General features: G+C 66.2%; 2 protein-coding genes across 6 annotated transcripts in view; one reads left to right on the top strand and one right to left on the bottom strand.

Moving 5' to 3' along the window:
• The window catches only part of RADIL (Rap associating with DIL domain), a 67035-nt gene extending 57997 nt beyond the window's left edge, over window positions 1–9038 (top strand). For all 3 annotated transcript variants that reach the window (XM_042970915.1, XM_042970913.1, XM_042970914.1), the window contains exons 8-15: window positions 700–937; window positions 1473–1645; window positions 5100–5250; window positions 6191–6381; window positions 6528–6846; window positions 7862–8001; window positions 8343–8482; window positions 8742–9038. In XM_042970915.1, the coding sequence (XP_042826849.1) occupies window positions 700–937; window positions 1473–1645; window positions 5100–5250; window positions 6191–6381; window positions 6528–6846; window positions 7862–8001; window positions 8343–8482; window positions 8742–8847 (1458 nt within the window). In that variant the 3' untranslated portion in view covers window positions 8848–9038. The remainder of the gene's footprint in view (window positions 1–699; window positions 938–1472; window positions 1646–5099; window positions 5251–6190; window positions 6382–6527; window positions 6847–7861; window positions 8002–8342; window positions 8483–8741) is intronic.
• Window positions 9039–12177: 3139 nt separating this feature from the next.
• AP5Z1 (adaptor related protein complex 5 subunit zeta 1) lies at window positions 12178–25291 on the bottom strand. 3 transcript variants are annotated; one of them, XM_042971759.1, is made up of 17 exons: window positions 25207–25291; window positions 22168–22305; window positions 21715–21901; window positions 18955–19099; window positions 18646–18758; window positions 18071–18239; window positions 17598–17738; window positions 17277–17314; window positions 17029–17191; window positions 16117–16295; window positions 15348–15490; window positions 14901–15041; window positions 14181–14292; window positions 13804–13901; window positions 13227–13359; window positions 12934–13148; window positions 12178–12724 (listed from the first exon to the last, which is right to left on the bottom strand). In XM_042971759.1, the coding sequence occupies exons 1-17, from the start codon at window positions 25245–25247 to the stop codon at window positions 12454–12456; spliced, it is 2427 nt and encodes an 808-aa protein (XP_042827693.1). In that variant the 5' UTR covers window positions 25248–25291; the 3' UTR covers window positions 12178–12453. The 3 variants fall into 3 exon arrangements, with proteins under 3 accessions (XP_042827693.1, XP_042827694.1, XP_042827692.1); XM_042971760.1 differs by lacking the exon at window positions 25207–25291 and adding an exon at window positions 22794–23634; XM_042971758.1 differs by lacking the exon at window positions 25207–25291 and having other exon boundaries at window positions 22168–23634.
• Between the last annotated feature and the right edge of the window lie 1572 nt (window positions 25292–26863).

Here is a 26863-nt window from a genome sequence, read left to right as displayed (position 1 = left end):
CAGCAGCCCCTGTGGCGGGTGGCCCCAGCCGGGGGATCCGAGGGGCCTTGCCGAGACCGAGCTTTGACTTGGATTCTGTGGGGGATGCGTCGGCGGAAAGCGAGAGGGGCCGGTTGGACGGGGCCCTCTGGGGACAGTTCCCCGTTTGTTCGGCGTGGAGACCCGACACCCGAGCCCGCCAGCTCCGTGGTCAGTTGGCGGCGGCTTGGGGCCCTGAGTGAAGGGTCTGAGCTCGTGTCCTGGCCCAACAGGAGGGAGCCCCCGCCCATGTACTCACATCCGCCCCAGGGGTCCGAGCAGGGCTGCGTACCGCCCTTGAGCGGTCTGTCATCCCAGGATCCCCTTGAGGTGTGGTGGCTGCGAGGACCCCCCGCCCCCCCCCCCCCCCCGGGCCTTGATGAGTGTGGGCGCCCGCGGTCCTGCCCCCCAGGCCTTCAACCGGGACCGTGGCCGTAGCCCCCAGGCTGTTGCCCCGGGCTCAGCTCCCCGGGAGGGGGGGCTCCTGGTGCAGGGGGGTGGCGGTAGTCCTGGGCCAGCCGGCAGACCCCCCGGCCCGTTCTGTCTGATGGATCAGGACCTGTGGGCTGTGCCAGCAGTCCTGCCAGGCTCCCTGCACCTGTGTCACCTGCCCCCGGTGCCCAGAGCTGGAACCGCGTGCCCGGGGGCCAGACGCGCTTGGTGTTTCCCTCTTGCCCCCAGTCGCTGTACGTCTGCCTCCCGGCCCTGCTGGAGTGCCCCCCTTTCCAGACGGAGTGCCGGGAGAGCTGGTGCTCGGCGTCCCCGCTGCCGGAGGAGACGCGCCGGGTGGCGTCCGTCTACCAGGCCACCCTGGATCTCCTGCGGCAGTTCCAGGTGCACCCCGAGATCGCCTCCCAGGTGCTGGCCTACCTCCTCTTCTTCTCGGGCACGCTGCTCTTCAACCAGCTCCTGGACAAGGGTGAGGCTGGGGGGTGGGGGCCCGCAGAGGCCCTGCCTGGTCCTTTTTACCCCCCAGCCCCGTGGCTGGGAGCGGAGGGAGGGGCTCAGACGAGTGACGTGGTCCGTGACCCTGCCTGCTGCCCCCCAGACCCTCCTCGCTTCTGGTGCCAGCTCTTTCCGGCTGGGGGCCCTGCCCCGACTCGGGGAGAGGAGAGTGGTGTGGACTTGTGGCCCTCGTGTGTCGCCCGTGTGGCTTTCCCGGGCCGGTCGGGGTCTGCACGCGGGCTCTAGGCCTGACGGGGCCGCGCCGTAGGGGTGCGCTCCTCTCTGCTTTCGGGACTCGGCGGCTGTCACAACCCCTCTCTGCCACCCCGCTTCACGGCCCCCTCCCAGGCCCACCCCGCCCCACCCAAAGAGGGGCCCAGAAGCGGGCCGGTCGCCTTGGAAACCGACAGCAGGTGCCGAGGCCCGTTGTCAGAGGCTCGCAGGTGGAGAGGACAGGCCGTCCCTGGGAGAAGGCGGCCGGCACGGCGTCCCCTTCCCGCCCCCTGCAGGTCCCTCTCTGAGTTGCTTCCACTGGCCCAGAGGTGTCCAGGCCTGTGCCCGCTTGCAGCAGCTCCTGGAGTGGATGAGGAGCACCGGCTGTGGGGAGGCCGGGGAACACTTCTTCCGGAAGCTTTCCTGCACGCTCAACCTGCTGGCCACTCCCCGAGCCCAGCTCATCCAGGTAGGAGGAGCGCACGAGGTGTCACTTCTGGGGTCACCAGGTCACGGACCAGGCGTGGGCCATGGATGTGGCTTCGGGGCAGTGTTGCTTCCGTTCCACCTCTGGTCCCACCTGCAGGCAGGATGAGGCCCCCCCGAGGTCTGCGTCCCCAGTCCCCGACCCCACATGGCACGGGGGATCGGCACGGACCCCGAGATGGGGAGATCACCCCGTCCGGTGGGCCCGGGCTAACCATGCCAGTGCTTAAAAGGGCAGACAGATGGGTCAGACTGAGCACAGGAGGTGGGCCCCGACCGCCCGGCTGGCTCTGAAGATGGACCGTGGGGCGTCGCGGCCTCCGCAAGCTGGGAACGGCCCTCAGCTGCGGGCCAGTGCAGAAAGGGGAACTTACGTCCTGTCGTCACAAGGACCTGAATTCGCACGACCCACACGAGCCTTGCTGAGTCCCAGGTGTGGGCCCGACGCCGGCTCGGGGTCTGAGCCCCCAGAACCGCAGAGGATGCGCGCACGGTCATTTGTGGGAAGAATGACAGGAAGCGAGTACGGCACGGTGCCCTCCCGCGGGAGCTACCGGACGGTCGTCACCGATGATCGATGAAACCAGTGTGTCCTTCCCTGCCTGCAAGACACCGCGTGTGCCGAGGGGTGATGTGAGTCTGGGGGGACGGTGGACCTTCCCGTCTGCTGTAAAACCGGAGCGGTTCCCCTCCACTCAAGGACGTGGCACAGAAATCTGGGTGTTGTCACTGTCGCTCTTAGTAACGGTGGCCGCGGCTGCCTGGCCGAGCACCTCTGAGGTGTGACCCGCGTAGCGCGTCGTCTCATTTCAACCTCCCGTGACCGCTGCTTCCTGCTGGCTAAGCCCCGGTCCCACGGCCGGTGATGGTTCGGCAGAGACAGAATCTGCCATGGCTTGTTCCAGTGCCTTTTGAGTTACTTGATTTTGTTCTTTTAATTCTAAAAGCGCAGCAGGAATTCACTAGAGACAATGCAGAAAACGGGGACCTCTGCATACGGATTGCAACCTGAACCTGTGCTTTTGGCCTCCTCCCCAAATACCACTCCACAAAAGCAAAGCGTAAGCCCACAGGGACCAAGCAGGCCCGGGGAGGAGAAACACCGCAGGGGCCGGAAAGCGGAGGCCGGGGGGTGACTGCCCACGGAAGACGTGGAGCCTCGAGAACAGGGCCGGCGGGGACTGAAGGTCCGTGGAGCGTGCGGCTCTTGATCCTGGGGTTGTGAGTTCGAGCCTTCGGCCTGCGTATAGTAAAAACTTGAAATCTTGAAAAAATCGAGAAAATTCCTCACAGCGAAATTCCACACAGCTATGGGAATGCCCAGGCCCAGGCCAACGTTAAATACGAGGCTGAGCCACAGGCCCAGAGGGGCACAGGTGGTGATTCCCAGGGTCTGGAACGCAAGAGCGGGCCAAGAGGGGCTGCAGCAGGGGACGGACCTGCCCGGCAGGGGCCTCCTCGCGCGGCCACACGCTCCCCGCTCTTGCCCTGCGCTGGGAACACAGGCTGTCGTGCTTCACGTCTGTGCGGTTTCTGTGTGCGCTTCGGATCTCGGCGGCCCCTTCTCGCACGGCCAGGCCGGCCCTCCCCCTGCGCTGGCCGAACGCCTGTGCTTACTTCTGGAACATTTAAGACAGGGTGTCATCCTGACACCAGAAGTGTCATCCTGAAAAGGAGGGCTTCTGAGGGAGGACAGAGAACCTGCTGCGTGCGGGAGGCCCCGTGCTCTTTGTCAGAGGGGGCTGACCGGACAACGCTGGCGTCAGTGACACCCAGGCAGAGGCTGGAGGACGTGGCCACCTGTCCCACCACGAGCCAGCCTGGCAGACTGAGCACCCACTCGCTTCCCGCACGAGAGCCGGATGTGGGAGGACGCAGATCCTGGGGCGACAGACTTCTCTGTAAAGGGCCAGGTGGTAGATAATGTAGCCTTTGTGGGGCACGTATAGTCACCGTCCAGGATCCTTCTTCGTTGTTTTAAGCCCTTTAAAAAATGTGAACACCACTCTTGGCGTGCAAAACTTTTCCGGGAGAAAAAGCTTAAAAATTCATATTCTCCGAAAGATAAGAGAACCAAAAGGATTTTTGGAAATTCGAACCCTGAGAGTAAAGAGAAAGGGTCCAGTGGCAAGACTGGAAGACGGTCCGGGAAAGCTCCCAGACAGTAGACAGATGGTATGAAGGACAGGGGAGCGTGCTGGGTCCCTGCTGGCGGCTTCTGGGCCCGATGGCTGGCACCCTCCCGACACCGGCCCCAGACAAGGAACAGCCCTGGGAGGGAAGTCTGGATTCTAGGACCCGGGAAAACCAGAAGGAACGGGGCCGGTGTGGGGGGATGGGGCTCCCAGCCGCGGCCCTACGTCCCCCCCCCCCCCCCAAAGTAGCCTTAGGAAACGGTTGTCCCTCTGCCGGAGGCACTTGCCCCCCACGGCCCAGGCCTCGTGACCTTGGCGGTGAAGTGAAGCCAGAGGGAAGCCGAGGAGAGGAGGCCAGACGGGAGGGGAAAGAGCGGGGACGTGGCAGCCAGGGGGTCAGAGATGGCCGCGCCCACCCCCAGACCCACCTGCCCCGAGGTGCTGGCAAGCGTGGCCGATGGCTGAGCAGTTCCGTGGCTGCACTTGCACAGAGAAGCCCAGCGCTGCCGTGTGGAGACCGTGGGCCAGAGGAGCCCGAGAAATCCCCAGAAGGATAAAGACCGGACGCGTCCCGAAGACCAGCCCTCAGCGTGGTGTCCGACTTTCAAGAGCAACGCCAGAAGCCGGGGATCCACCTGCCGTGGAGGGCGACCGCGTGGGCCGGCCCGCCGACTGCGGGGTCAGCAGTGGTCCTCGGGAAACCTTGGTCGGGAAGCTGCCGGAGCGTCTGTGTCACAGAAATGGGGATTGGCTCGGAGAATTGGAGAGAAGTTTCCAGAAGACAAGGGAGGGGGGGCATCCCTGGCCAATGGAGAGCGGGGTCGCGGGTAACCTCGCCCGTTCTCTTCTGTGGCGCACGAGTCCGCCCTTCTCCTCCCCTCCTCCCTTTTGGGCTGCTCGTCCCCTTCCGGGAGGCCTCCCCGTCCTGGAAGGCTTTGACTTCACGCGCGTCTTCAGCTCTAGGGGTCGGATCTCTTCGTCCCGTGAGGCAGGAATCCCCAAATCCCCGGGCTCTTTTCCTGGCGTCTCAGCCCCACGCGGTGCCGCGGGGGGAGGCACGTTCAGGGGACCCAGCCCTCGGGGCGATGCTTGCTGGCCGCTCCCCAGAACGGCCGTCCCACCTGGCGCTCCCCCGGCTGCCCAACGCCCGGCCCTTCGGGGGCCACGGCCCGGGCTGTGCCGGTTGGGGGCTCGGACCCTGTACCCTGGCCCCCAGAGCACCCAGGAAGAAGATCCTCCCTGGGGGTGGGGGGGGGGGTGCCGCGTGGGGCCTCTGACCACACGCTCCGTCTTGTCCCCCAGATGAGCTGGGCCGGCCTGAGGGCTGCGTTCCCCGCCCTGAGCCCAGCGCAGCTTCACCGGCTGCTGACACAGTACCAGCTGGCCTCCGCCATGGGCCCCACGAGCGCCTGGGAGCCCGATGCCCGGGACAGGCCCGAGGCCTTCAAGTCAGGTGAGCCTGATCGGAGGCGGGAACAAGGGGCCGCGGGCGCCGGGGTGGGAGCAGGGGAGAGCCTCCTGGGGGGACTTCTAGAAGAGCTTCCAGAGCCTGTCTCCTCCACCCCGGTGCCCCGGAGGCTATCACAGATGGAGGGCAGGGAGCCCGCAGCCCAGCTCCGACTTTGGGGTCGGGCCCAAGGTCCTACCCCACGTGGGGACCGAGGGCAGGGCCTCGCTCGGTGCACGCAGCCCACCAGGAGGAGAACGGGGTCTCGGCGTCGAGTGCCAAGATGGTGTGCGGGGCCCGCACCCACGTCCGTTCGCACGCAGCGTACGTGTACGTGCGCGTAATGTTTCTCACGAACGGATGCACGTCTCGTCGTTAGCACGACGCACGTAACGACAATTAACAGAAGATAGAAGATACAGCTAGAAACGGGGCCTCGGGCTCAGTTCTCCCATGCCCCGTCGCCCGGGGCATGGCCGGTGGGAGGGACTGCTTGGAGCAGGACCCTGGGCCCCGCCGGCCCCTCGCGCCCCTCCTCACTGCCGGGGCCAGTGCCCGGGTGGGCTCTCTGCTCAGCGCTGGTGCAGGTGTTGGCCTTCCCGCCGTCTGAGCGTGCCCGCGTTCTGGGACTCGGGGTCCTGGGGACCGTGCGGGGTGCAGTCAGCACGGGCCTTGGGAGCACCAGGAGGACAGGGTGGGGGGTACAGAGGCAGGGGGAGTCGGGGGCGGGGCAGTGGGGGTGAGGCAGCTCGGGCCTCTTCCGGGGTGCTCCCTGGGACGCAGAAGGGCCCGGAGTGGGGTTGGGGCGGGTTGCTTTTGCCTGGGTCCCACGCTCCCGTGGCCCCGGCACCTGCAGTGTCAGGAGGGGGTGGCTGGTGGGCCCGGGGCGGGGCCGGGCGTTTCTTCTTGGCCAGCGCGGTCACGCCGTCCTCTCCGCCGTCGGCAGAGGACGTCCTGGAGTCCTACGAGAACCCCCCGCCCATCGTTTTGCCGAGCGAGGGCTTCCGGGTGAATCTGGAAGCGGACTGCCCGGACGCCGGCGTCTACCAGCAGCTTCTGTACCTGCGCCACTTCCTGTGGAGCCTGCGAAGCAAACCCAGCCCTGGCGCCGGGACTTCCCGGCCAGGGTGCCTTGAGGTACCCGGGCTGCTCTGGCTTTGGTAACGGGGCTGCTGCCTCTGGGGCGCCTGGGGGTCGCCAGAGGCGGGGGCGGCCCCTAGGGTCTCCCGCCGTGGCGGGCCGCTGGGCACCTGAGGCCTTTGTCCCTATCCCCCCACCCCCAGGGCCCGCAGCACACCCCCGAAGGGCCCCCGGGGGGCCACAGCTGCCCGCTGGTTTCCAGGGGAGCTCGCGAAGCCGGCCAGGAGCGCCCTCCTCCTCCTCCTCCTCCCCCCGCGGGGGCTCCAGGAAGGCAGAGCCGCGGGGGCCCCCAGGCTGGCGTCCTGCACGTGGACTCCTCGTGCCTGCTCACGCCTCCCGGCACCCCGCTCGGCCTCGAGCCCGCTGGCCCCGACTGGCCGGAGACCGGCGGCACCTGTGGGAGAGCGCTCCCGGAAGGGAGGCGGAGCGGGCAGAGTGGCCCTGGAGGTGCAGCTGGGGAAGGTAAGACCTGTCCCCAGGCTCCCACCAGCCCCCCCCCCCCCCCCCCCCCCCCGGCACCTGGGCGGGGCCCCTTTGGGTCACTGCAACCGTGCGGCCCTAGGGGCACGTTTGGCCTGGGCTTCCGGTACCTGCCCACGAACGCCCGAAGCCCGTGCTGGGCAGGCTCCAGGGGCCCCGTGAGGCGGGCTCAGGGTGGTTCAGGCCCCCGTCGAAGGGCACAGGGTGCACGTACAGCCGCCTGTGGGACGAAGTCCCTCACCCCAGGGTGGAGGAAGGGACGGCTCAGGTGGTGTGCACCAGGGAGGAGGCTGGGGGGAGGGCCGGGGGGGGGGGCAAGGAGGCGGGGTGTGCGTGTAAGTGGGGCCGGGTGGGCCATGAAGTGCAGGGCAGAGCAGCCCCCGGCAGTGCCCCTGCAGACTCTGGGTGTGCCCCAAGGGCAGGGGTCACCTGGGCAGATCCGGGCCCGAGGCAGGGCACCTGCTTGCTGGTGCGGAGACGGCAGCCACACGCTCTGCCTGAAGGCCTGATCTGACCGGTGGGGAGAGAAGGCACAGGACCCTGCGTGGGGGGCCGCAGAGCTGAAGAGTCCCAGCTCCGGCAGGGACGGGGTCAGACATGGGGGCGGGGGAGGGGGCGAACGGAGGCGGAGTCACCGCTTAACGGTAGAGGGAGGGGAAGGGGGCCCTGGGGGGCCCTGGCGCAGAACCCACCGTTCACCCTCTGGAACCAGCCAGGCTCTGGGAGGAGCTGCCGTCCCCGGGCGGTCACGAGGGGGCAGGGCGCACACCCTTTCCAGGCACGTGGGGTTGTGGCCGACAGGCGGGGCCGGGATCCATCACCCCCCGGGGGTCGGAGGGGACTTGTCAGATGGGCATCTTGTCGGAGCCGCGGGAGCGTTTCCCTTTGGAGGAACGGCGGAGCACGCTGGGCGGGGACAGGGCGGGACAGTACAGTGGCGACGGTGGCACGAGCTGCCCTCTCCTTCCACCCGTGGCCTCTCTTCTCCCCTGCCCAGGAGACGGCGTGGCTCCGGCGGACGAGCCCCCGCCCGCCCTCTCCAGCCGCAGCTCCAGCGCCGAGGACTTCTGCTATGTGTTCGTGGTAGAGCTGGAGCGGGGTCCCTCCGGCCTGGGGATGGGCCTGATCGACGGGATGGTGAGCGGCCCCCTGGGCTCCTCCTGCTCAGGACCGCCCCACACAGGCCCACGGCTCGCGCGGTCACTGGGAGACCACGGACGGGCGGGGCGGGGCGGGGCGGGGCCGGCCGCAGGCTCGGGACCGGGCTCGGTGGGGCAGCTCGGTGGCGCTTGAGAGAAGGGCCCGTGCGGCAGCCGCTTCCCCGGCCGGCCATGTCCCCTCTGTCCCCAGACCTCAGCGTACCGGTCCCGGGCCTGGGGGGGTGGGTGGTGTCCGGTGTTGCCCGTGCGGACACGCCGGAGGCCACGAGAGCGACCCCCCGGGGCCCGCCCAGCCCTGAGCTGCTACTTGGCCCGCAGCACACGCCGCTGGGCGCCCCCGGGCTCTACATCCAGACGCTGCTCCCGGGCAGCCCCGCGGCAGCGGACGGCCGGCTGGCCCTGGGCGACCGCATCCTCGAGGTGAACGGCAGCAGCCTGATGGGCGTCGGCTACCTGAGGTACGCGGCCCTCGGGCCCGGACCGGACCGCCCAGCCGTTAGGGGAGCCCCGGCCCCTTACCCCCGGCCCCCACCTTAGGCGAGAGCGGGCTCGGGCCCCAGCCCACTCTTCGACCTCTGACAACACGACAGCCCCAGCGGGGCCCCTCGGGGTCACGGGGGGGGTCCCCAACCCAGGCGCCCCGGGAGCCCCACGCACCCCGAGGCTGGACCCGTGGCGGATCGGCCACACCAAGCGTCTCCCCGGGCCGGCTTTCAGGGCCGTGGACCTGATCCGACACGGAGGAAAGAAGATGCGCTTTCTGGTGGCCAAATCGGACGTGGAGACGGCCAAGAAGATCCGCTTCCGCACCCCGCCTCCCTAGGGCGGGCTGGAGGGACCGCTGTGGCGGCCGTGCCGTGTGCTCGCGTCCCCTGCCGTGGATAATGTACATCTTAGTGTATATTTTATTTATATGACAGACGATACGAAGTTGTGACGTTTGTTACAGAGCTTTTATGTTTGCAAATTTTAACAGAAAAGTATAGATTCAATAAACTATCTTTCATACTCTGAGAGGCTGGTGCTGCGTGCAGCCGGGCGGGTGCCGTGCTGGGGTCCCCAGGGCCTCCCCCCTCCCCGCCAGCTTGGGAGAGACCCTGGGAGGACACGGGATCGCGGTTTTAAGGGAGTCCGTCTGCCCCCCACCCTGCCCAGAAACGAGCAGAGGGGAGGGGGCAGTGGGCACGCCGGTGCGGGGTCCTCCTGGTAATCACAGGCTCGGCACCCGTCCAGGAAATGGTCTAGAACCTCCCGGAGAAGGTTACAGTGAGGGCCTTTACCCACCCTGAGTACCCGGGTCTCCTCCCCGCGACTCACGACCCCTCCCAGTTTCTCCTCGGATTGTGGAAGCTGAGGCTCGACCCTAATACCAAGCTCTTAATCTGCCGCGGGGCTGGCACCCACCTGGTCACCGTCCCTTCCGGACAGGAAACTCACCTCCTTGGCTACCAGGCGGCCGAGCGCGTGCGGGGGCGAGGCCGGGTTCGCGTCGTGGTGATAGCGCGGCTCCGACACGTCCACGCTGGGAGTCTTTAGCAGGGTCCTGCGGCCAGTGTAGCCATGGCTCCCGTGTCGTCCTCACAAGTCAAGGCTGGGCTCTGGGCCCGGGTCCTCATCTTTGACAGGAACAGACACCTGGGGGAGAAGGGGTTTCTGGCTGGTCAGTGGCAGACCGCCCCTCACGTGGAAAGGGGTCTCCTGGAGGGTGCACGGCCACCCGAGTGGTGTCCTAGGTCTGGCGCGGCTCCCTGCTGCCCTCTGGCGAGCGCAGAAGACAGGCGCGCTTGCGTCTGCCCCGGGCCCTTTCAACGTGAGGCTCCGAGATTCCGCCTGGTTGGAAGCACCACCCTCTGCTGAGTGCCCCAGACGCCGGGTAAGATGTACTGGCACGAGTTTCATCTTGGCACCCGGGTGGCTCCATCGTTTTCGTGTCCAACTCGGTTTCGGCTTAGGTGGTGATCCCAGGGTCAGGGGATCGGCCCCGCGTTGGACTCTGTGCTACACGTGGAGCCTGCCTAAAATTCTGCCTTTCTACCCCGCTTGCGTGCTCGCTCTCTAGACAAAAAACATTTGAAACGTATGAACCTAAGAGATAAACTCTGAGAGCCCCGAATTGCAACAAGGGCACCAGTTCGGAGAGGCCAGCGGCAGCCTACGGCCGGCCGGATTACAGGTCTCGGTTCCTCACTGCTCTGTGCAGAGGAGGTGACGGAGCGTGGAGCCACGTGGCCGGGGGCCCACACACCTCAAGGCCCCCAGGGGCTGGGGCCCGGGGAGAGGCGACGAAAGCAGAGCCCACGGCAGGCCGAGCTCCCCGGGCCCCTTACACACAATAGCTCGCGAACCGCTCCCAGCCACACCGCGGTGGGACACGATCAACACATTTTCCAGACGAGGAAACGTGTGCAGGAAGACCGATTGTCTCTAGCCGTTACCTCAATAACGCTCTGGGGGAACAAATGACGGAGCTCCATGTCTCCAGGCAACGGCACCGACTCTCCGCTCAGCCGGAGGTGCTTCCCACTCCAGGTGGGGTCCAGGTCTGCCCCACGCTTCTCCCGCCCTTAGACCAACAGACCAGCCAGGAACGTTCTCCTTGCAGAGCACAAGCGCAAGAGGCCGAGCCCAGCTCCCAAGCACGTTTCAAGCCCCCATCACTCCTGCCCACAGCCTGTCCGCCAAAGCGGGTGGGACCGCCAAGCCCGCAATCAGCGGGCCACCCGCGGCCCACCCCCCACTCCCAATCAGGCCACAGCAAGGGTGCGGGTATGGACCCCAAACCCAGGGGAACGAGAAATCGAGCCCACCGAGTCAGCGTGCCCCTCCAGAGCCAGCCGGGATCGGTACTCGGGTAGTTTGTCTCCAGACGCTTAGGCACCGCAACAGTTCACCCAGCCGAGAACACGCGAAAGCAGTGTCTGGGTTGCCTGAGCTCTGTGTGCAGCAGGGAACCCATCTCCAAGCCTGCGCTCACCAACTAGTTGGTACGCAGGTTTGGGACCCACACTGTGTGCGGACGAGCTGCGCGCTGACGATGGCACCGCAGGCACCTTGCAAAAATAATACTTTTCTCTAAAACACATATTCTCAACCCTGGCCTTCCGGCCTGGAGCTCGAGGCCCACGTGGGGTTGGCGCGGGACGGGGAAAGGTCCGCGGACCCCGGCCTGGAGCTCGCGGCTCACGCGGGGTCGGTGAGCGGTGAGGGGTGCGGGGAGCAGCAAAGCCGGGTCTGCCCCATCCCGGGAGGACCAGGGTGTCCCTTGGCGCGCCCCGCCCCGATACCCAGCGCTCTGCTCCGAGGGCGCGTCACCTGTCGCCTGCCGGAAGTCATCCTGAGGCCGACTGTCGGAGCAGAAGCGGGCACCCCTTGCCCGGCCAGTCCCGGGTCCGGGACCCCCCGGCGTCCACCCACCTCCGCGGCTGCCGTTTCTACAGGCGCCCGAGCGGCCCACCGGCAGGGTCCGGGCCTGGGGGCGTGGTGAAGGCGGAGCCGGAGCCGGAGCCGGGGCCGGGCCTGGGGGCGTGGCCGGAGTCGGGGGCGGGGCTGGCCCGGAGACTCGCGCAGCAGCAGCACCACCTGGTGGCCCGGGGGCCCCCTCGCACCGGGTGGAGCTGGGGAGCAGCCTAGGGAGCTGGCGTGCGAGGCGGGAAGCTGGCCTCAGTGGCGCGGGGGCAGGAGGCGCCGAGGCTGGGGGCGGTTTCTCGCCCCACCACACCCAGCGTGTTTCCCCCGCCTTGCTCTAAGGCTCCGAGCGGCAGGCGGGCGGCAGGGTCCCCGGGAACCACGGCCGGAGCCCCCTCTTAACGCCAGGAGGCTGTAGGCCTGAAGTCACAGCACCTGCAGCCCACCTGGCAGGGGCCCCAGGGCCCATCTAGCAGGAGGCGGGCGAGAAAGGACGCGGAGCTGAGGCCCTTCCGGGGGCAGCTGCACTCCTGGGTCACCCTGCTTCCTCCCTGCCGGTATTCGGGCGGTTCTTTCTGGGACCTCCGGGACGCTGTGGGGACGGAGCAGGCAGGAACGGCCTCCGGTGTCTGGTGCAGCTGCACGAGGGTCCCCAGGGCCAGGTCTTGCAGACCAGCAGTGCACCCCCACTTCTGGCCCTGCCCCCCTGGGTGGAGAAAGCGCACAGCCCCTGCCTTGTGCACACAGATACTTGTGGGAAGAGGTTTATTTTTGCTGTACCTTTTCTTGCCCGAAACCAGGAACAGCCCGAAACAGACCAAGCAGATGCCATCCAGCCCCAAATCATACCTGTGTTACCACACAGCCCACCAGGGTTGGAGAGAGACACAAAGAGCCACCGACTGAGGACGTGACAGTCCTGGCAAGCACTGAGGGACCCAGACCCACCCGGGCCTCCTCACGTCCCCTCTGATCACGGAAGCCGAGGCCCGGCCCTCACGCCGGGCTCTTCGTCACCGTCCTTTCACCCCGGCAGGAGGCCGGTCTCCTTCTCCACCAGGCGGCTGACGGTGCGCAGGGCCAGGGGCAGGGCCGTGTTGGTGTCGCGGTGGTAGCGGGGCTCGGACACCTCCGTGCTGGGCGTGAGCACGAACTGGGCCACGCTGGGCATCTTCAGCAGGGTCAGCAGCTCAGCGGCCCGCGTGCGCACGGCTCCCGCGTCCTCCTCGCAGCTCGTGGAGCTCGGGGCTGGGCTCTGGGCCGGGGTCCTCATCTTCGACAGGAACAGAGAGACCCTGAGGATGAAGGGACCCGGGTCCGCTGCAGACGTGCCCCGCACGTGGAACGGGGCCCCCAGCTCGTGGGGCTCGAGCTGGAGAAGCGAGGCGGCGACGCCAGCAGCCTACCCCCCGCGGAGCGGACATCGGGGACCGGGCAGGCATCCGGGGCCCATTCCCTTCCCCACGGGAAGCCTGCGGGTTTCCCTGTCCGGCTGCGACCATACCTGGGAATCAGGTCTTGGCTCCGGGAGGCCAGCTTGGTCAGCGTGGTCATGAGCACGGTGACGACCTGCGGGGGACACCTGGGGAGGGCGGCCGACGGGCGGGACTGGGTGACCTCGAACAGCACGGCCTCCAGGGCCTCGAAGAACCTGTTGATCTGCTCCACGGTGCACCGCCGGTCCCACGACACGGACAGGTACTCGCCGATGGCCCACACCTGGGTAGGGACAGACCTCAGCCCCCTGCGGGCCGCCCGCCTCGGGAGCAGGGGTGCTGGCAGGGAGGCCGGCCTTACCACGGAGGCGAGCATGGCCCCTCGGCCCCGGATCCCGCTCACGCTCCCCACGAACTCCAGCAGCTCCTTCGCCAGCTCCACCACCAGCGACGGGTGCAGCGCGCACAGGGCCAGGAACCGCGAGCTCAGCACCCTGCCCGGGGAGGACCCAGGTGGGCCGTGGCCGCCCCCAGGCCCCAGGCCGCGGCCCCTCACCCAGAACCACAGCCAGGGGACAAAACGGAAGGCTCTGAGCACCAGGTCGGGGTGCAGATAGTTCTGGCCCCTAAAGGAACCCGCAGCCCCTCCACCCCCGGGGAGGAGGCCGGGGCTGGCGAGCGGCTGGGCACAGGCCCGTGTGCATCGGGCCCTCCGAATGGAGACCGGGCAGCCCAGAGGGCTCCATGGAGAGGGACCCGGGCCAGCACGGGGATCACAGACCTGGGGCGAGGGGCGCACACAGGGACGGAGCGCTGGCCTGGTAGCTGGGCCTGGGGGTGACGCTAGGTGGCAGCTGGAAGGAGGTGAGCCACAGGGGGAGCGGGGACCGGACATGGGACCTGAGAGGGGACACTGAAGCCGCGGGGTGCGGGCCCACCTGTGCACATGGGCCTCGTACTGCGGCACCTGAAAGAGGGAGTCGCTCCTCTCCAGGAGCAGCAGCGCCAGCTGTTTGGTCAGGGCCCCGTCGGCAAACTGGGGGGCAGGAGGGAGAGACCGACTCAGTCCCGGGCCCGGTGACGTCACCTCACGCCACGCTCTGCTCCGGTCCCAGCCGTGTGCGCCAGTCCCGGGCAGGTCCCAGGGCCCCCGTTCTGGGGAGGAGGACGGGCCCCACCGCGGCTCCCACCCTTCCCCGTGACTCTGGCCGAAGCAGGCTCTGCACAAGTCCGTTGCGAGGATGCCATCCCTGGGCGCGTGTGCAGCCCGTCCTCCCTCCGGGCTGCCCCGGGGCCGCGGGTGTGTGAGGCTCACCTGGGTCACCGCTGAGAAGAAGGCCTCAAGCAAGGTGGGCACGGCCTGGGCGCACTGGACCACACGGGCGCAGCTGGCCAGGGGCTGCAGCAGCCGGTGGAGGGGCCCCAACCTGGAGGACACAGCGTGGCCCACTGAGTCTCCGCCACACGCTCCCCAGAGCCCACACACGTGCCCTCAACACACGAACGGTGGGCCGGGGCCTGAGGGAAGAGACGGCGGTCAGAGCGCCACGGCCCGGGCCACGTTCTGTGACACCGGCCTCCTCGGAGCAGGGCACGTGTCACCACGAGCGTCGTCTACCGCAGCTCTGCCCCCGTCATCAGGATGGAACACAGGGAGGGCTGGAGTGGGGCCAAGCTGCGAGGGATCTGCAGTCAGGATGCCCTGTTCTGGTCCCCAGGCTCCTCCTCCCGGGGCGTGCTACGCCTCAGTTTCTCCTTCTGTGCAACGGAATCTCCACAGCACGTACCTCGCAGGGTCACGAAGACTGACCCAGGGAGCCGGCGGGGAGCCGAGCACGAGGCCCACGTCCAGGGAGCACCCACGAGGTGGCCACTGCAGGGTGGCGGGGCAGCGGGGGTCGGCCCCGCCTGCCTCTTCGCGTCGGGAGGCACGAGGCCCAGGGGCAGAAGCAGGGTCCCACCCATCCCTGGAGCAGGCTCTGGCCACACACAGCAGGTCCCAAGGCCTCGGTGCCGCACCCCAGGGGCTTCCCACCTCTCCGTGGTCCCGCTGGCCGTGGCACGCAACAGGTACTGGAGAAGACCCTGGAACTGGGGGTCCCGGGAGGCCTCCAGGCAGCTGGGGATCTTGAGGGAGGGGTCCCACAGCGGCCTCTCGGATGTGGCTGGCGACAACCTGTGAACAAGCAGGTGCCTGAGGCCGGGCTTAGCTCGTGCAAAGACAGAGCAGACGTCCCCGGGATATCACGGCACCCGAGCCAGCGGGCCTCAGGGTGACAGGAGCAGGCCAGCGGGCCTCAGGGTGACGGGAGCAGGCCCGGGGCACGGTGTCTGCAGGGCGAGGCTCCACCTGCGAGAAACGGGCTGGGGGCTCCAGGGCCCCGGGATGGCGCCGACGGGAGGCAAAGAGCCAGAGGGAGGCGCTGTCATCGGGCAGAGCAGCAGGGGCAGGGAGGGGCCGAGGCACGCCCCCGGGGCTCACCTGAGCTGAAGGTCCAAGGCCGCAGTCAGACAGGGCAGGTCCAGCAGCGCATGAAGCACCTCCACGGCTGTGTCCGCGTCCACCAGCGACGGCAGCAGAGCCACAAACTCGGCCGTGAGCGGCGGGCTGTTCCAGGCCAGGAGCTGCAGGGACAAGCGAGGCGGCTCGATGGGAAAGGGGGGGCCCGTGTGGGGTGCACAGCCCAGCAGCAGGGCCGTCGTCTGGGAGCCCACGGGCCGCCGCAGAGGGAGGACGCCTGGGTCCCGGGTTGCCCATCGGCAGGGGGGAGGGTCCCTCCTGTGATCCTGGAGCCTGAGACGCTCCGGCCTGTTTGCCCTCTGTCCCTGCTCCGATTCTGCATTCGCTTTCTCCCGACAATCAACGTCATCTCTTTCCACCTGCCGTGGATTCTTTTCCCCCTCTAATGAAAGGACGGTGTCTCTAGCTGAATTTGCAAAGGCCACGCAGTGACCATAACCAGTCACAAAAGACATCGGAAGTCAACAGCACCAAAGGGCTGGGCACAGCAGGCAAGGCTCCTAGATGAAGGGCTGACCGGATGTGACCATCTGGACAAACCCGTGAGAATAAACCGGTCAGGCCCCCTGTTCCTCTGAAGGGGGTCTGCACAGGGCTCTCCCCACCGGTGTAGGTGCCGTTTTCGTGTGACGCACGGACCCCCAGGCCGCCCCACGGTTCACCCTCCGCCCTGTACCCCCCCCCCCCCGGCCCCCAGCCCCCGGCTCTGGCCGAGGACGACGACACGTGCCTTAAAGAGGTTGGGGAAGCTCCGTTTGAGAATGTCCAGGTTCCTGCCAAACAGGGGAAGGTTGTCTCTGCAGAAGCACGTGAGCTCGAAGGCCAGCATGGGGCTGTGGAAGAACTCGGAGGGGGTCCTGGTGAGCAGGTGCCGGAGGATGGCTTCCGAGTCCACCGCGGCCGCCTCCCCTGAAAGGCGCCAGCAAGGTCAGGGCCGGGGCCCCGGCAGGTGCGTCCCCACCTCTGCCGCTGGCTGGGGTCCCTCGGGGTCACGGGCCAAGCCTCCGAGGCCACACGTGTCTCCGGGACACCAGGGGCTCTGGGGTGTCCACCCCGCACGAGAAAAACCGGCTGAACTACGTTCAGCTCTTCCCGAGAGTTTCTGGTTACAGACCGATCCCTCTGAGGGACGTGATGCGGAACGTTCTTTGGAAGGTACTGGGTTCCACGGCCCCTTCCACGAAACTCCGGTGAACCCTCACGGCCAGGAGTTCCGAGGTCAGCGTGAAGTCGCTACCTTTTCTTTTTTTTTTTTTTTTTTTTTTTTTTTTAATTTTTTTTTTTCAATGTTTTTTATTTATTTTTGGGACAGAGAGAGACAGAGCATGAACGGGGGAGGGGCAGAGAGAGAGGGAGACACAGAATCGGAAGCAGGCTCCAGGCTCTGAGCCATCAGCCCAGAGCCCGACGCGGGGCTCGAACTCACGGACCGCGAGATCGTGACCTGGCCGAAGCCGGAGGCTCAACCGACTGCGCCCCCCAGGCGCCCCAAGTCGCTACCTTTTCATTCGCTACATCGACCCGCCGAAAAACGACACTACCTGCTGCTCACAGTCCCTCAGAGCGCGAGAAGAGACAGGCTGTCCCGGGCCGGGAACCGGAAGGTTCTCCTTGAGCCCCCAGGCTCAAGGCGGAGGCTCACCGTGGTTCAGGAAGAACTGCGCGATGGGCAGCAGCGTCCGCACCCGCGCCGGGTCCCCGCAGAGGCGCGCATGCAGGGCCTTCAGGCAGGACAGGGTGCGGTACAGGAAGGAGGGGTCCTGCCTGCAGAGCACGTCCAGCACCAGCACGGCCTCCACCAGGCACTGCGGGGACGCAGGGACACGGGGACACGGGGTGGGCTCGGGTGGAGCCGGGGAGGCCGGCGTGCCCTGCCCACCCCGCACTTACAGCTTTCTGCAGGTCTGAGTCCCCCTTCCTCAGGGCTCCTGCAGAAGGAAGACGATCCCCTGGTCTCTGTCAGCGTCACAACAGTGAACGAGGGGCGCACTGTTCTGGAAGCTCGAGGAGAGGGCGGGGAGCCATCCGGGAGCAGAGAGCGGCCCCCCGGGGTGGACGAGACATTGGGACAGATGCCCGGGAGGGCCGGGGACAGCTTCTGTCCATTGCCCGGCTCCCCGGGGTCTACGTCTGGAACACAAAGCCCCCCCGGGCAAGAGAGGCTGCCCCACGGGCCCCACGAGCAGCCTGGGACGCGGCCCCGGGACTCACGCCGGGTGCTCTGCTCCGCCAGGCGCTGGCAGTACTCGAAGGCTTTCTCCCGCAGCCGCTCCCGCGGGGGCAGCAGGCGGCCGGCGGTGGAGCCGGCCGACAGCACGGACAGCGTCGAGCCCTCCAGCTCCGACCTGTCGTCTGGAAAAGACAACGAGGCACTCGAAGGGCGCCCAGGCCAGCCCGTCCGGGGGCGTGAAAGTCACCGGGGCCGGTCTCACCCTCAGCACATGCCCCCGTGGAGCGGAGGTGTCCCCGCCCGCGAGTCCCGCCGGTCTACACCGCCGGTCAGACCGCAGAGGGGAAGGGGCTCGGGGGAGCTCTCCGGACACCCTGATGACGTCCGCCCTCCGAGATCACTCCGGATCCCGCCCCAGACCGGGCAGGGCCTCTCGGTGCCGCTGAGGCTCGGCCGGGGCTGCCTGGAGCCTCCCCCGGGCCCCCCTTCCCGTGGCTCCCCCACCACGTCCCACCTGCGTCCGGGGCGCTGGGGCCCTCGGGGTCGCTGTGCAGCAGCCAGGCCCGCAGCATGGAGAAGGCCTGCACGTTCAGCCACTGGTCCTCTGTGAAGTGCTGGCCCGTGGACAGCACCGTGAAGAAATCCGTGGCCACCGCCCCATCCACCTCGGTGACAGGGCCGGGCTGCGGGAGGCAAGGAAGGATGGGCAGCGCTGTGGGGACCCGGGCTGGGGAGGGCGGAGACCACGCGGGAGCGGGAGGGAGCCCCGCCTTCACACCGGGTGTGGCCGTCCACACTCCAGAAGCGGGGGCGGCCCCCGGGAGATGCATAAACGCTAGCGCCCGAGTGGACGCGGCCCCGGCAGGTAAGCGATGCTCGCCAGCGCGTTTGGCACACGACGTCCCGGGCTGGGGGGCCGTGACCCTGCGAGACCCAAAACTCCCTCACCCAAGTGGAGACACAGAGGGATCATTCTGGAACCAAGGCGGGTGGAAAGACGGGAGGAGCTGAAGGGACCCCGCGGGCAAGGCCGGCCAACGTGGCCCGGGGCCGCCCAGGGACAGGAAGGGTGGGAGTCCCCAGGCTCACCTGCCGGGCTCTGGGTGTGGAGAAGAAGCCTCCGGAAGTGTGCGCCACCCCTTGCTGGACGCTGGCGTAGCGGAGCCAGTCCACCAGCCGCTTGCTGAGCTGGTTGGTCTGGTCTATGGGTCGGGGGAGGGGGGGGGGAGCGGGGATAACAGGTGGGAAATACGTAAATCCACAGATGCGGGCTGCAAGGGCACTCGTAGGTCTTTCTAGAAAACAAGCAGCTGCTCCCGACAGGGTGCTGTGCCCCAGGCCGCCCCGGACCGCCTCCCTCTGTGCCACCCGCATGGGCCTCTCAGGGAGGACGAATACCTTCGTGGAGGGTGTGCGGGGCGAGGTGGGTGATCTTGGACACGACTGGAAGCAGGTGCCTGGGACTGGGCCCCTCGGGCTGCCGGCTCTCAAGGATCCTGAAGACACGCTGGCCCACGCTCCTGACCTCCCCCTTCGGGTCACCCTTCAAACAGAACACAGGTGGACCGGAAAGCAGTGACTTACGTCGGCGTGAGAGCGACAAGTCATTTTGGTCTGACAACTTCTGGAAAAGGACCGTCCGGTTCTGAAGGCTGCTGCTCTGCTAGCATCGTTCTTTCAGTGAGGTCACCTTTTACCCGTGTCCAGGACTGGGGCCTGGATTGGCCTTCATAGAGCCCTGCTGCTTCCCCAGAGACGAGAGGAGACAGGAGGAGATGGGGGTAGATAGGAGTGGGGGCAGGGAGGCAAGAGAAGGCGGTAGGTGGGGGGGTGGGGAGGCAGCGGTGGGGAGCAGGAGGTGGCGGAGGGGGGAGGTAGGAGGGGGAGGCAGGAGGAGGCGATGGGGAGAGGCAGGGGGAGGCGTTAGGTGGGGGGGGAGACAGGAGGGGGAGGCAAGAGGAGGCGGTAGGTGGGGGGTTGGGAGGCAGCGGTGGGGGGAAGCAGGAGGTGGCGAAGGGGGGAGGTAGGAGGGGGAGGCAGGAGGAGGTGATGGGGAGAGGCAGGGGGAGGCGTTAGGTAGGTGGGTGGGTGGGGAGACAGGAGGGGGAGGCAAGAGGAGGCGGCAGGTGGGGGGGTTGGGAGGCAGCGGTGGGGGGAAGCAGGAGGTGGCGAAGGGGGGAGGTAGGAGGGGGAGGCAGGAGGAGGTGATGGGGAGAGGCAGGGGGAGGCGTTAGGTAGGTGGGTGGGTGGGGAGACAGGAGGGGGAGGCAAGAGGAGGCGGCAGGTGGGGGGGTTGGGAGGCAGCGGTGGGGGGAAGCAGGAGGTGGCGAAGGGGGGAGGTAGGAGGGGGAGGCAGGAGGAGGTGATGGGGAGAGGCAGGGGGAGGCGTTAGGTAGGTGGGTGGGTGGGGAGACAGGAGGGGGAGGCAAGAGGAGGCGGCAGGTGGGGGGGTTGGGAGGCAGCGGTGGGGGGAAGCAGGAGGTGGCGAAGGGGGGAGGTAGGAGGGGGAGGCAGGAGGAGGTGATGGGGAGAGGCAGGGGGAGGCGTTAGGTAGGTGGGTGGGGGGGGAGACAGGAGGGGGAGGCAAGAGGAGGCGGTAGGTGGGGGGTTGGGAGGCAGCGGTGGGGGGAAGCAGGAGGTGGCGAAGGGGGGAGGTAGGAGGGGGAGGCAGGAGGAGGTGATGGGGAGAGGCAGGGGGAGGCGTTAGGTAGGTGGGTGGGTGGGGAGACAGGAGGGGGAGGCAAGAGGAGGCGGCAGGTGGGGGGGTTGGGAGGCAGCGGTGGGGGGAAGCAGGAGGTGGCGAAGGGGGGAGGTAGGAGGGGGAGGCAGGAGGAGGCGATGGGGAGAGGCAGGGGGAAGGCGGTAGGTGGGGGGTTGGGAGGCAGCGGTGGGGGGAAGCAGGAGGTGGCGAAGGGGGGAGGTAGGAGGGGGAGGCAGGAGGAGGTGATGGGGAGAGGCAGGGGGAGGCGTTAGGTAGGTGGGTGGGTGGGGAGACAGGAGGGGGAGGCAAGAGGAGGCGGCAGGTGGGGGGGTTGGGAGGCAGCGGTGGGGGGAAGCAGGAGGTGGCGAAGGGGGGAGGTAGGAGGGGGAGGCAGGAGGAGGTGATGGGGAGAGGCAGGGGGAGGCGTTAGGTAGGTGGGTGGGGGGGGAGACAGGAGGGGGAGGCAAGAGGAGGCGGTAGGTGGGGGGTTGGGAGGCAGCGGTGGGGGGAAGCAGGAGGTGGCGAAGGGGGGAGGTAGGAGGGGGAGGCAGGAGGAGGTGATGGGGAGAGGCAGGGGGAGGCGTTAGGTAGGTGGGTGGGTGGGGAGACAGGAGGGGGAGGCAAGAGGAGGCGGCAGGTGGGGGGGTTGGGAGGCAGCGGTGGGGGGAAGCAGGAGGTGGCGAAGGGGGGAGGTAGGAGGGGGAGGCAGGAGGAGGTGATGGGGAGAGGCAGGGGGAGGCGTTAGGTAGGTGGGTGGGTGGGGAGACAGGAGGGGGAGGCAAGAGGAGGCGGCAGGTGGGGGGGTTGGGAGGCAGCGGTGGGGGGAAGCAGGAGGTGGCGAAGGGGGGAGGTAGGAGGGGGAGGCAGGAGGAGGTGATGGGGAGAGGCAGGGGGAGGCGTTAGGTAGGTGGGTGGGGGGGGAGACAGGAGGGGGAGGCAAGAGGAGGCGGTAGGTGGGGGGTTGGGAGGCAGCGGTGGGGGGAAGCAGGAGGTGGCGAAGGGGGGAGGTAGGAGGGGGAGGCAGGAGGAGGTGATGGGGAGAGGCAGGGGGAGGCGTTAGGTAGGTGGGTGGGGGGGGAGACAGGAGGGGGAGGCAAGAGGAGGCTGTAGGTGGGGGGTTGGGAGGCAGTGGTGGGGGGAAGCAGGAGGTGGCGGGGGGGGGTAGGCAGGAGGAGGCGGTGGGGAGAGGCAGGGGGAGGCGGTAGGTGGGTGGGGAGGCAGGAGGAGTGGGGGGAGGCGGGGGGGTGGGGAGAGGTAGGTGTTTCTGTCGCTTCTACAAGCACACACGTGCCGGAGGACTGGTACACGAGCGACAGCCGGAAACATGGCCGAATGGAGGGGGAGGCCAAGCCGACCCCGCCTGTGCCGCAGGTCGGCGCCCGCACGGGGGCCGTGCGCTGGCACCCCAGGGTGACCTAGGGCAGGGAGGCCCACTTGAGCAGGGACGGCCAAGTTACCTGGGCCAAGAGCACAGAGGCCACCAGACTCAGCTGCCGGGCACTCTGGACGTGGTCACAGGACAGGCTCAGGTCGTCGCGGGGCGACATCTCTCTCAGGATGGAAGCGCACAGGAGCTGGAGCTGCTCGGGGCACTTGGGCGAGCACAGGGTGGTCTGCAGCAGGTGCACGCAGGTGTCCTCCAGCCTGGGGGCGGGGGGGCAAGGCCGTGTGAGCAGGGGCCGTGTCCCAACAGGAGCCCCCCTGGGGCCACCGCCCCGGACCGTCCGGCAGGGAGAGAGAACGTTCCGGATCCAAGGGCCTTCAGCACTGGCTCGAGTGGACGTAAGACTCAAGCGCCAAGCGCGTATGTTTGCGCCAAGCTGCCCCGTGCTGACGGGTATCCGCCTGCGGCCTCTCGTGTTGGGTGCCTGGCCCGGGGCCCGCAGCACCCCAGAGACCATCACACTCACTTCCTCTTGTGTTTTGTGGCTGACACGATGAGGAAGAGCCTCTGCAGGGCGTCCACGGCGTCGGGCCCCAGCTCATCCTTCTGCAGCAGGTTAACGACCCGGGAACAGAACTTCTTCAGCTCCTCGTCCCGGATGTCCCTGAGCAGAGAGCGAGGCCAGCCACCTGATGTGCTGCCCTGAGCCATGGACAGAGCAGCTCTCGCACGGGAGGAAATGCCCATCGAGCAGGGTAGGCCGGGTGTGGGCGAGAGAGCGATTCCACCATCCCGTGGCACCTCTGCCTCTCGTGGGGCCCCACCTGATTACCCGGCCTGGTTCCTCCCTCCCTCCCTCCCTGGGGCCCAGCCATCACCGGGTCCCCTCCCCCCATCCCCTGGCGGGCAGGGCCGTGGGGAGACCACCACTCCCGACAGCAAGCCCCGATAGAGACCACACGCATTCGGACTTGGTTGTCCCAGGAGCGGAAGAACTAAAACCGAGTGGTTTTAGGAGTCCTTATTAAGGGAGGTCGAGTTTGAAGTAAGTTGCTTTTCAAAAGATCCGCTCAACGAGCCTTGAGCTTCTGGGACAAGAGCAGAATCTCATGTATTAAAGGACAAGTGTAGTGACATGTAAGGTATGCCTACCACATACAGCTTCTTATTCCAGTGTTTAATCTGCCTGGTTAAAAATAGTATCTGTTGAGCGTTGACAACTGGTAAGACATTGAACAAAGTCTCAAAATGGAAAGCCGGTTTTAAGTTCTGTTTCAGTCCAGAAGCTAAGAGAAGATAACGTGCCAAGGAGACACGGTCCTAGGGATCTCCGGGGTGGCGGGGGGGGGGGTGTCTCGGAGAAGGGCCCCCATCTTTCCCCGAGCCACGACTAAAGGCCACCGAATCCCCGCTGGACCCATGAGATGCTCGAACTCAGGAGAGTCTGGAAATTTGAACCACTACAGATGGGGCATCTCCAGACTCGGGCTGATGAGAAGGTTAAGCAGACATCGGGAGCTGGGGTCCTGGGATAGCATCTCGTCTTTCCTGTTCTTACTTGGAGGCTGGCGGATAAATCTCAATGAATCTGCCACCACTTCAGGTCTCCCTCTCACCTCCCAGCCCATTTTCATTTTTGTTTCCCTTTGACGTAGCCAGAGTCGGATTCGGTGGCTTACCACGTAACCGGCGCTGTGGGGGGAGGACACAGAAAGACAAGAGGCCGGGCCAGGTCGTTTCTAACCGGGTTAATGGGACTGAAGCTACCAGACCGTCTCAAAATAATATGGGAGGCTCCTCCTCCCAAATGAATCAATTCCAGCATGTTCCCCATGTTGCAGGATGCTTTCTAAAACCCAGTCTGCTCCAACCCCTCAGTGGCTCCCCAAGGCCATCAGAGCCAAGCTCCTACCGACCCTAACAATGAGTAGAGGGTCCCTGGCCTTCCTTAGTTGGTCTAAGAATCCCGCAGTTCTGTTCCCCTGCTCTTGCCCCCGCCGCCCCCCCCCCCCCCCCAGCATGGACCTTCTGCCTGAAATACCCCTGACTTTATCCCTTGCTGGTTATCTCCTCATGCAGAGCCTCCAGTTGGCTGCAGCTTCTGGAACTGCCCCCTGACTTGCTGCACTCTGCACACCCGTTCTCAGAGCCCCTGTCCTTCACTCAGTCTTCAGCTCACAAGCGATGCTCCTGGCCGCTTTTTCCACCCTTGCTTTCCAGCTCTGAAGAATTCAGAAACAAAAACTCACTGCAAATCCTAACTCCCGGACATCAGCAACTTATTTTAAAGTGCTCCCCCCAAATCATAGGCTTCATTAGAGCCAAACAGAGTGAAAACCAGTGACACCTGATAGGGACTAGCTTTCCTCAAACGCTGAGAGAGAGGAATTGCATCACACGTGTATTTCACTTTTGGATATCGAACCACATTCTACCTTCAAACCACCCACACTCACCCGTCCAAGTCAGCACGAGAGAAATATTTAGATGGTGAGGGCTAGTCATCCTGCCTTTCATTCCACGAAATTTATGACCAGGAGCAGAGGGGAGTTGGGAGAAGTAAACCCACTGAAGTTCTGAGTGGGTGTCTGCTCTTAGTGTCATCTCGCAAGAACGTGGGCGTGACCATGTTGCATCTTGAGAGAGAGGCTGGTATTTAAAGATACCTATTTTCACTTCCTACAACCCCTAAATTCAAGTGAACAAGAACCCTAACATTGGAACTTGAATATTGGAATTATCTGCCCAACAGTGATGGAGACACAGACGGGGCCACAAATCGATGAGGCACTTTCCCAGCAGGGTCATTTTGGCCACATATTTTTGCCCCGTTCACAGCCTTTAGAACCTAATATACATTCAAGATCTCACTTCACTAAATTACAGCGGCTTCAGCGATCCTAATCCTTCCCACCAATCGGTCCAGCGCCAGATCGAGTTTGGGGGTTTTTAAAAAAAGTTGACCACGGGCATTTTTTTGGATACAAGTAGCTTCGAGTCTTACACCATCTGATGACGGTGGCGTTTTAGCCCTGGCCCCCTTTCTGCTTTGTCTCATGACTGGTTAGTAGATGGGCAAAGGGCTACCGATGAGTTAGTGGCGATCCAGGGCCAGCTGCGGGCCAGAAGCAGGTGGGTAATTTCTCCACTTATCTAACCCCTCCTCAGGAAGGCGTCTTTCTAAATCGCAAAATCCTCCCTTGGCTCCCCCACCCCTCGGATGGTATCAAACTCCTGAGCCTGGCGCTGTGCTCGCTGCTGTGGCTCAGTCCCACCAGGCTCTCCAGCCTCTGGATGGCTCTGTGCTCCTGACCCCAAAGCATGTGGGAGCTTCTGGCTGTCCCACTTCCTGCTGGGCGTGGGGCGGGGGTGGCTCTCACCCACAAGCCTTCGCCAATCCGCGGGGCCCCATCCCGGGCCCCCCCAACCCCAGACTTGGACGGCGTGGCCTCCCCGTCCCCCTGGTCGCTAGAGCGGGTCCAGGAGGGCTGCTTGGAGTCGCCACGCACGGGTCGCCTGAGACAACCCCCCCCCGCCAAGAGCCCCCAGGGAAAGGTCGGGGCACCTGGCCTGGTGGAGCAGACTCTCGGCCCCCGCCGTGAACATGTCGCCGCCGCCGCCAACACCGGCGACTCCGGGAGCCCCGCCCGCAGCCCGGCCCGCGGCCCGCCACTTCCGGGCCGCGTCACGTGTCGCGTCACGTGGGCGGGGCGGACAGGCCGCCGACCAATGGGCTTTGGTGGAGCAAGTCCGAGGGGGCGGGGCCGTCAGCGCTTGCGCCACGGGCCCAGGTGGGTTCCTGGTTGCCTTAGTGGGCTGCGGACCCCGGAACCTTGAGACCTGGGGCCCCGAGGCCCCCGAACCTCGCCCCTTGCCCGCGACCCCGCAACCCCCAGCACCCCGTGATTTCAGCACCTCAAGGCCCCAGGTCCTCCCCGATGGATTCCGGGTGCCCGGTGCCGTTAGGAGGCGACCTGCCTCCGGCCGCAGCGCCATTGTCCCACTTGTAGGTGGTTACCTGACCACAGACTACACCGGCTTGTGCGGGTCCGCTGCTCACTAGGACCCGAAACGTGAAACTGCGGCGTGTGGCAGTTTGCAGGGAACAGCCGAACGAACGCCTCAGCAGTGTTTTCTTCTGAGGCTCCCCTCTGTGTGGCACCGGTCTAGGCTCTCGTGGTGCTTTAGAAAGTCTTACTCGATGCCCACCCCAACCCCGGGCTGCGGGCAGCAGGCCTAGAGAGGAGTAGTTCTGGGGGAGGTGTGGCCACAGTATGCCCATCTGCAGACTGGGTGGAGGCTCAGGGCGATGCCCCGGGCGGTGACCATGGTGGGTGGGGAATGCTGGGCTGGGCAGGCAGGGTGCTGGCGGAAAGGGTTTCCAGAGGGACTGGAGCCCAACGTGATCCCAGAGGCCCTCGGGCCTAGGGGTGGGGAGGGGCAGGCCTACCTCCTGGGGCTTGCTGCACCTGCGGGGGGACTGATGTCGGGCAGCAGGATAGAGAGTGGATGGGGTGGCCCAGGAGACAGGGAGGTCGCCCGAGTGTGGCAAAGGCCACCAGGATGGCAAGTAGGCAGTTTCAGCAACCGTTCACGGGGAGTATTTGTAGGACCTGGGGACGGATTTGGGGACAGGAGGGCGAACAGGGAAAAATCACGGCAACAGCAGGATTCTGGCTTTCCGGGAGGTGCCATTCCCTTGGGATTGGGGCAGAAGAGGAGGAGTTTGGGGAGTCATTCATTCAACGAGCGAGCAATGACTGAGTCCCTTCACTGTGCTAGTGTTTCAGGTTCTGGAGAACAAGGGAACGGGTGGGGGGGGGGCCCGGGGAGCTTACAGTCAGCAGGTGGGCAATGATCGACTATGCAAATGCACAACTGCCTAGCAGTGGTAAGTGCTATGGAGGGAAGAAAAAGCTGAGTGAAAGCAGGGCGCTGTGGGAAGTCGGTGTCTGGGCAGGGTGGTGGGACAGGGGGGGCCTCTGAGGGATGAGCAGTAAGGACACACCTGATGCCGGAGAGAGGGCGGAGGGAGGACCAGCCAGGCACTCACCTGCCAGAATCCCGGACGTGGCGATCTGAGATGCCGCGCCGGCACCCAGGAGGTGCTGAGGGCGGCTGGTGCCGGGGACCTGGAGACGGGGCCGCAGAGTGACGAGGAAGGGAGCTGGCGAAGGGAGTCTGTCCTGGGCGGTCTTTACGGGAGGCCTGCCACATGCCCA

The sequence above is a fragment of the Panthera tigris genome, chromosome E3, assembly GCF_018350195.1.
Source record: "Panthera tigris isolate Pti1 chromosome E3, P.tigris_Pti1_mat1.1, whole genome shotgun sequence".
Taxonomy (NCBI): Eukaryota; Metazoa; Chordata; class Mammalia; order Carnivora; family Felidae; genus Panthera; species Panthera tigris.
Note: the sequence above shows the minus strand (reverse complement) of the source record. Positions and strands in the feature narration are given on the sequence as shown.

Excerpts from the sequence above, each read along its gene's own strand:
- AP5Z1 (XM_042971758.1), bottom strand. The coding sequence starts at position 22,388 with ATGGGCATTTCCTCCCGTGCGAGAGCTGCTCTGTCCATGGCTCAGGGC. Across the intron at positions 15,491-16,116 it reads GCTTCCCCAACCTCTTTAAG|CTCCTGGCCTGGAACAGCCC; the intron begins GCACGTGTCGTC and ends TTGTCCCTGCAG. Across the intron at positions 15,042-15,347 it reads GCCTTGGACCTTCAGCTCAG|GTTGTCGCCAGCCACATCCG; the intron begins GTGAGCCCCGGG and ends GCTTGTTCACAG.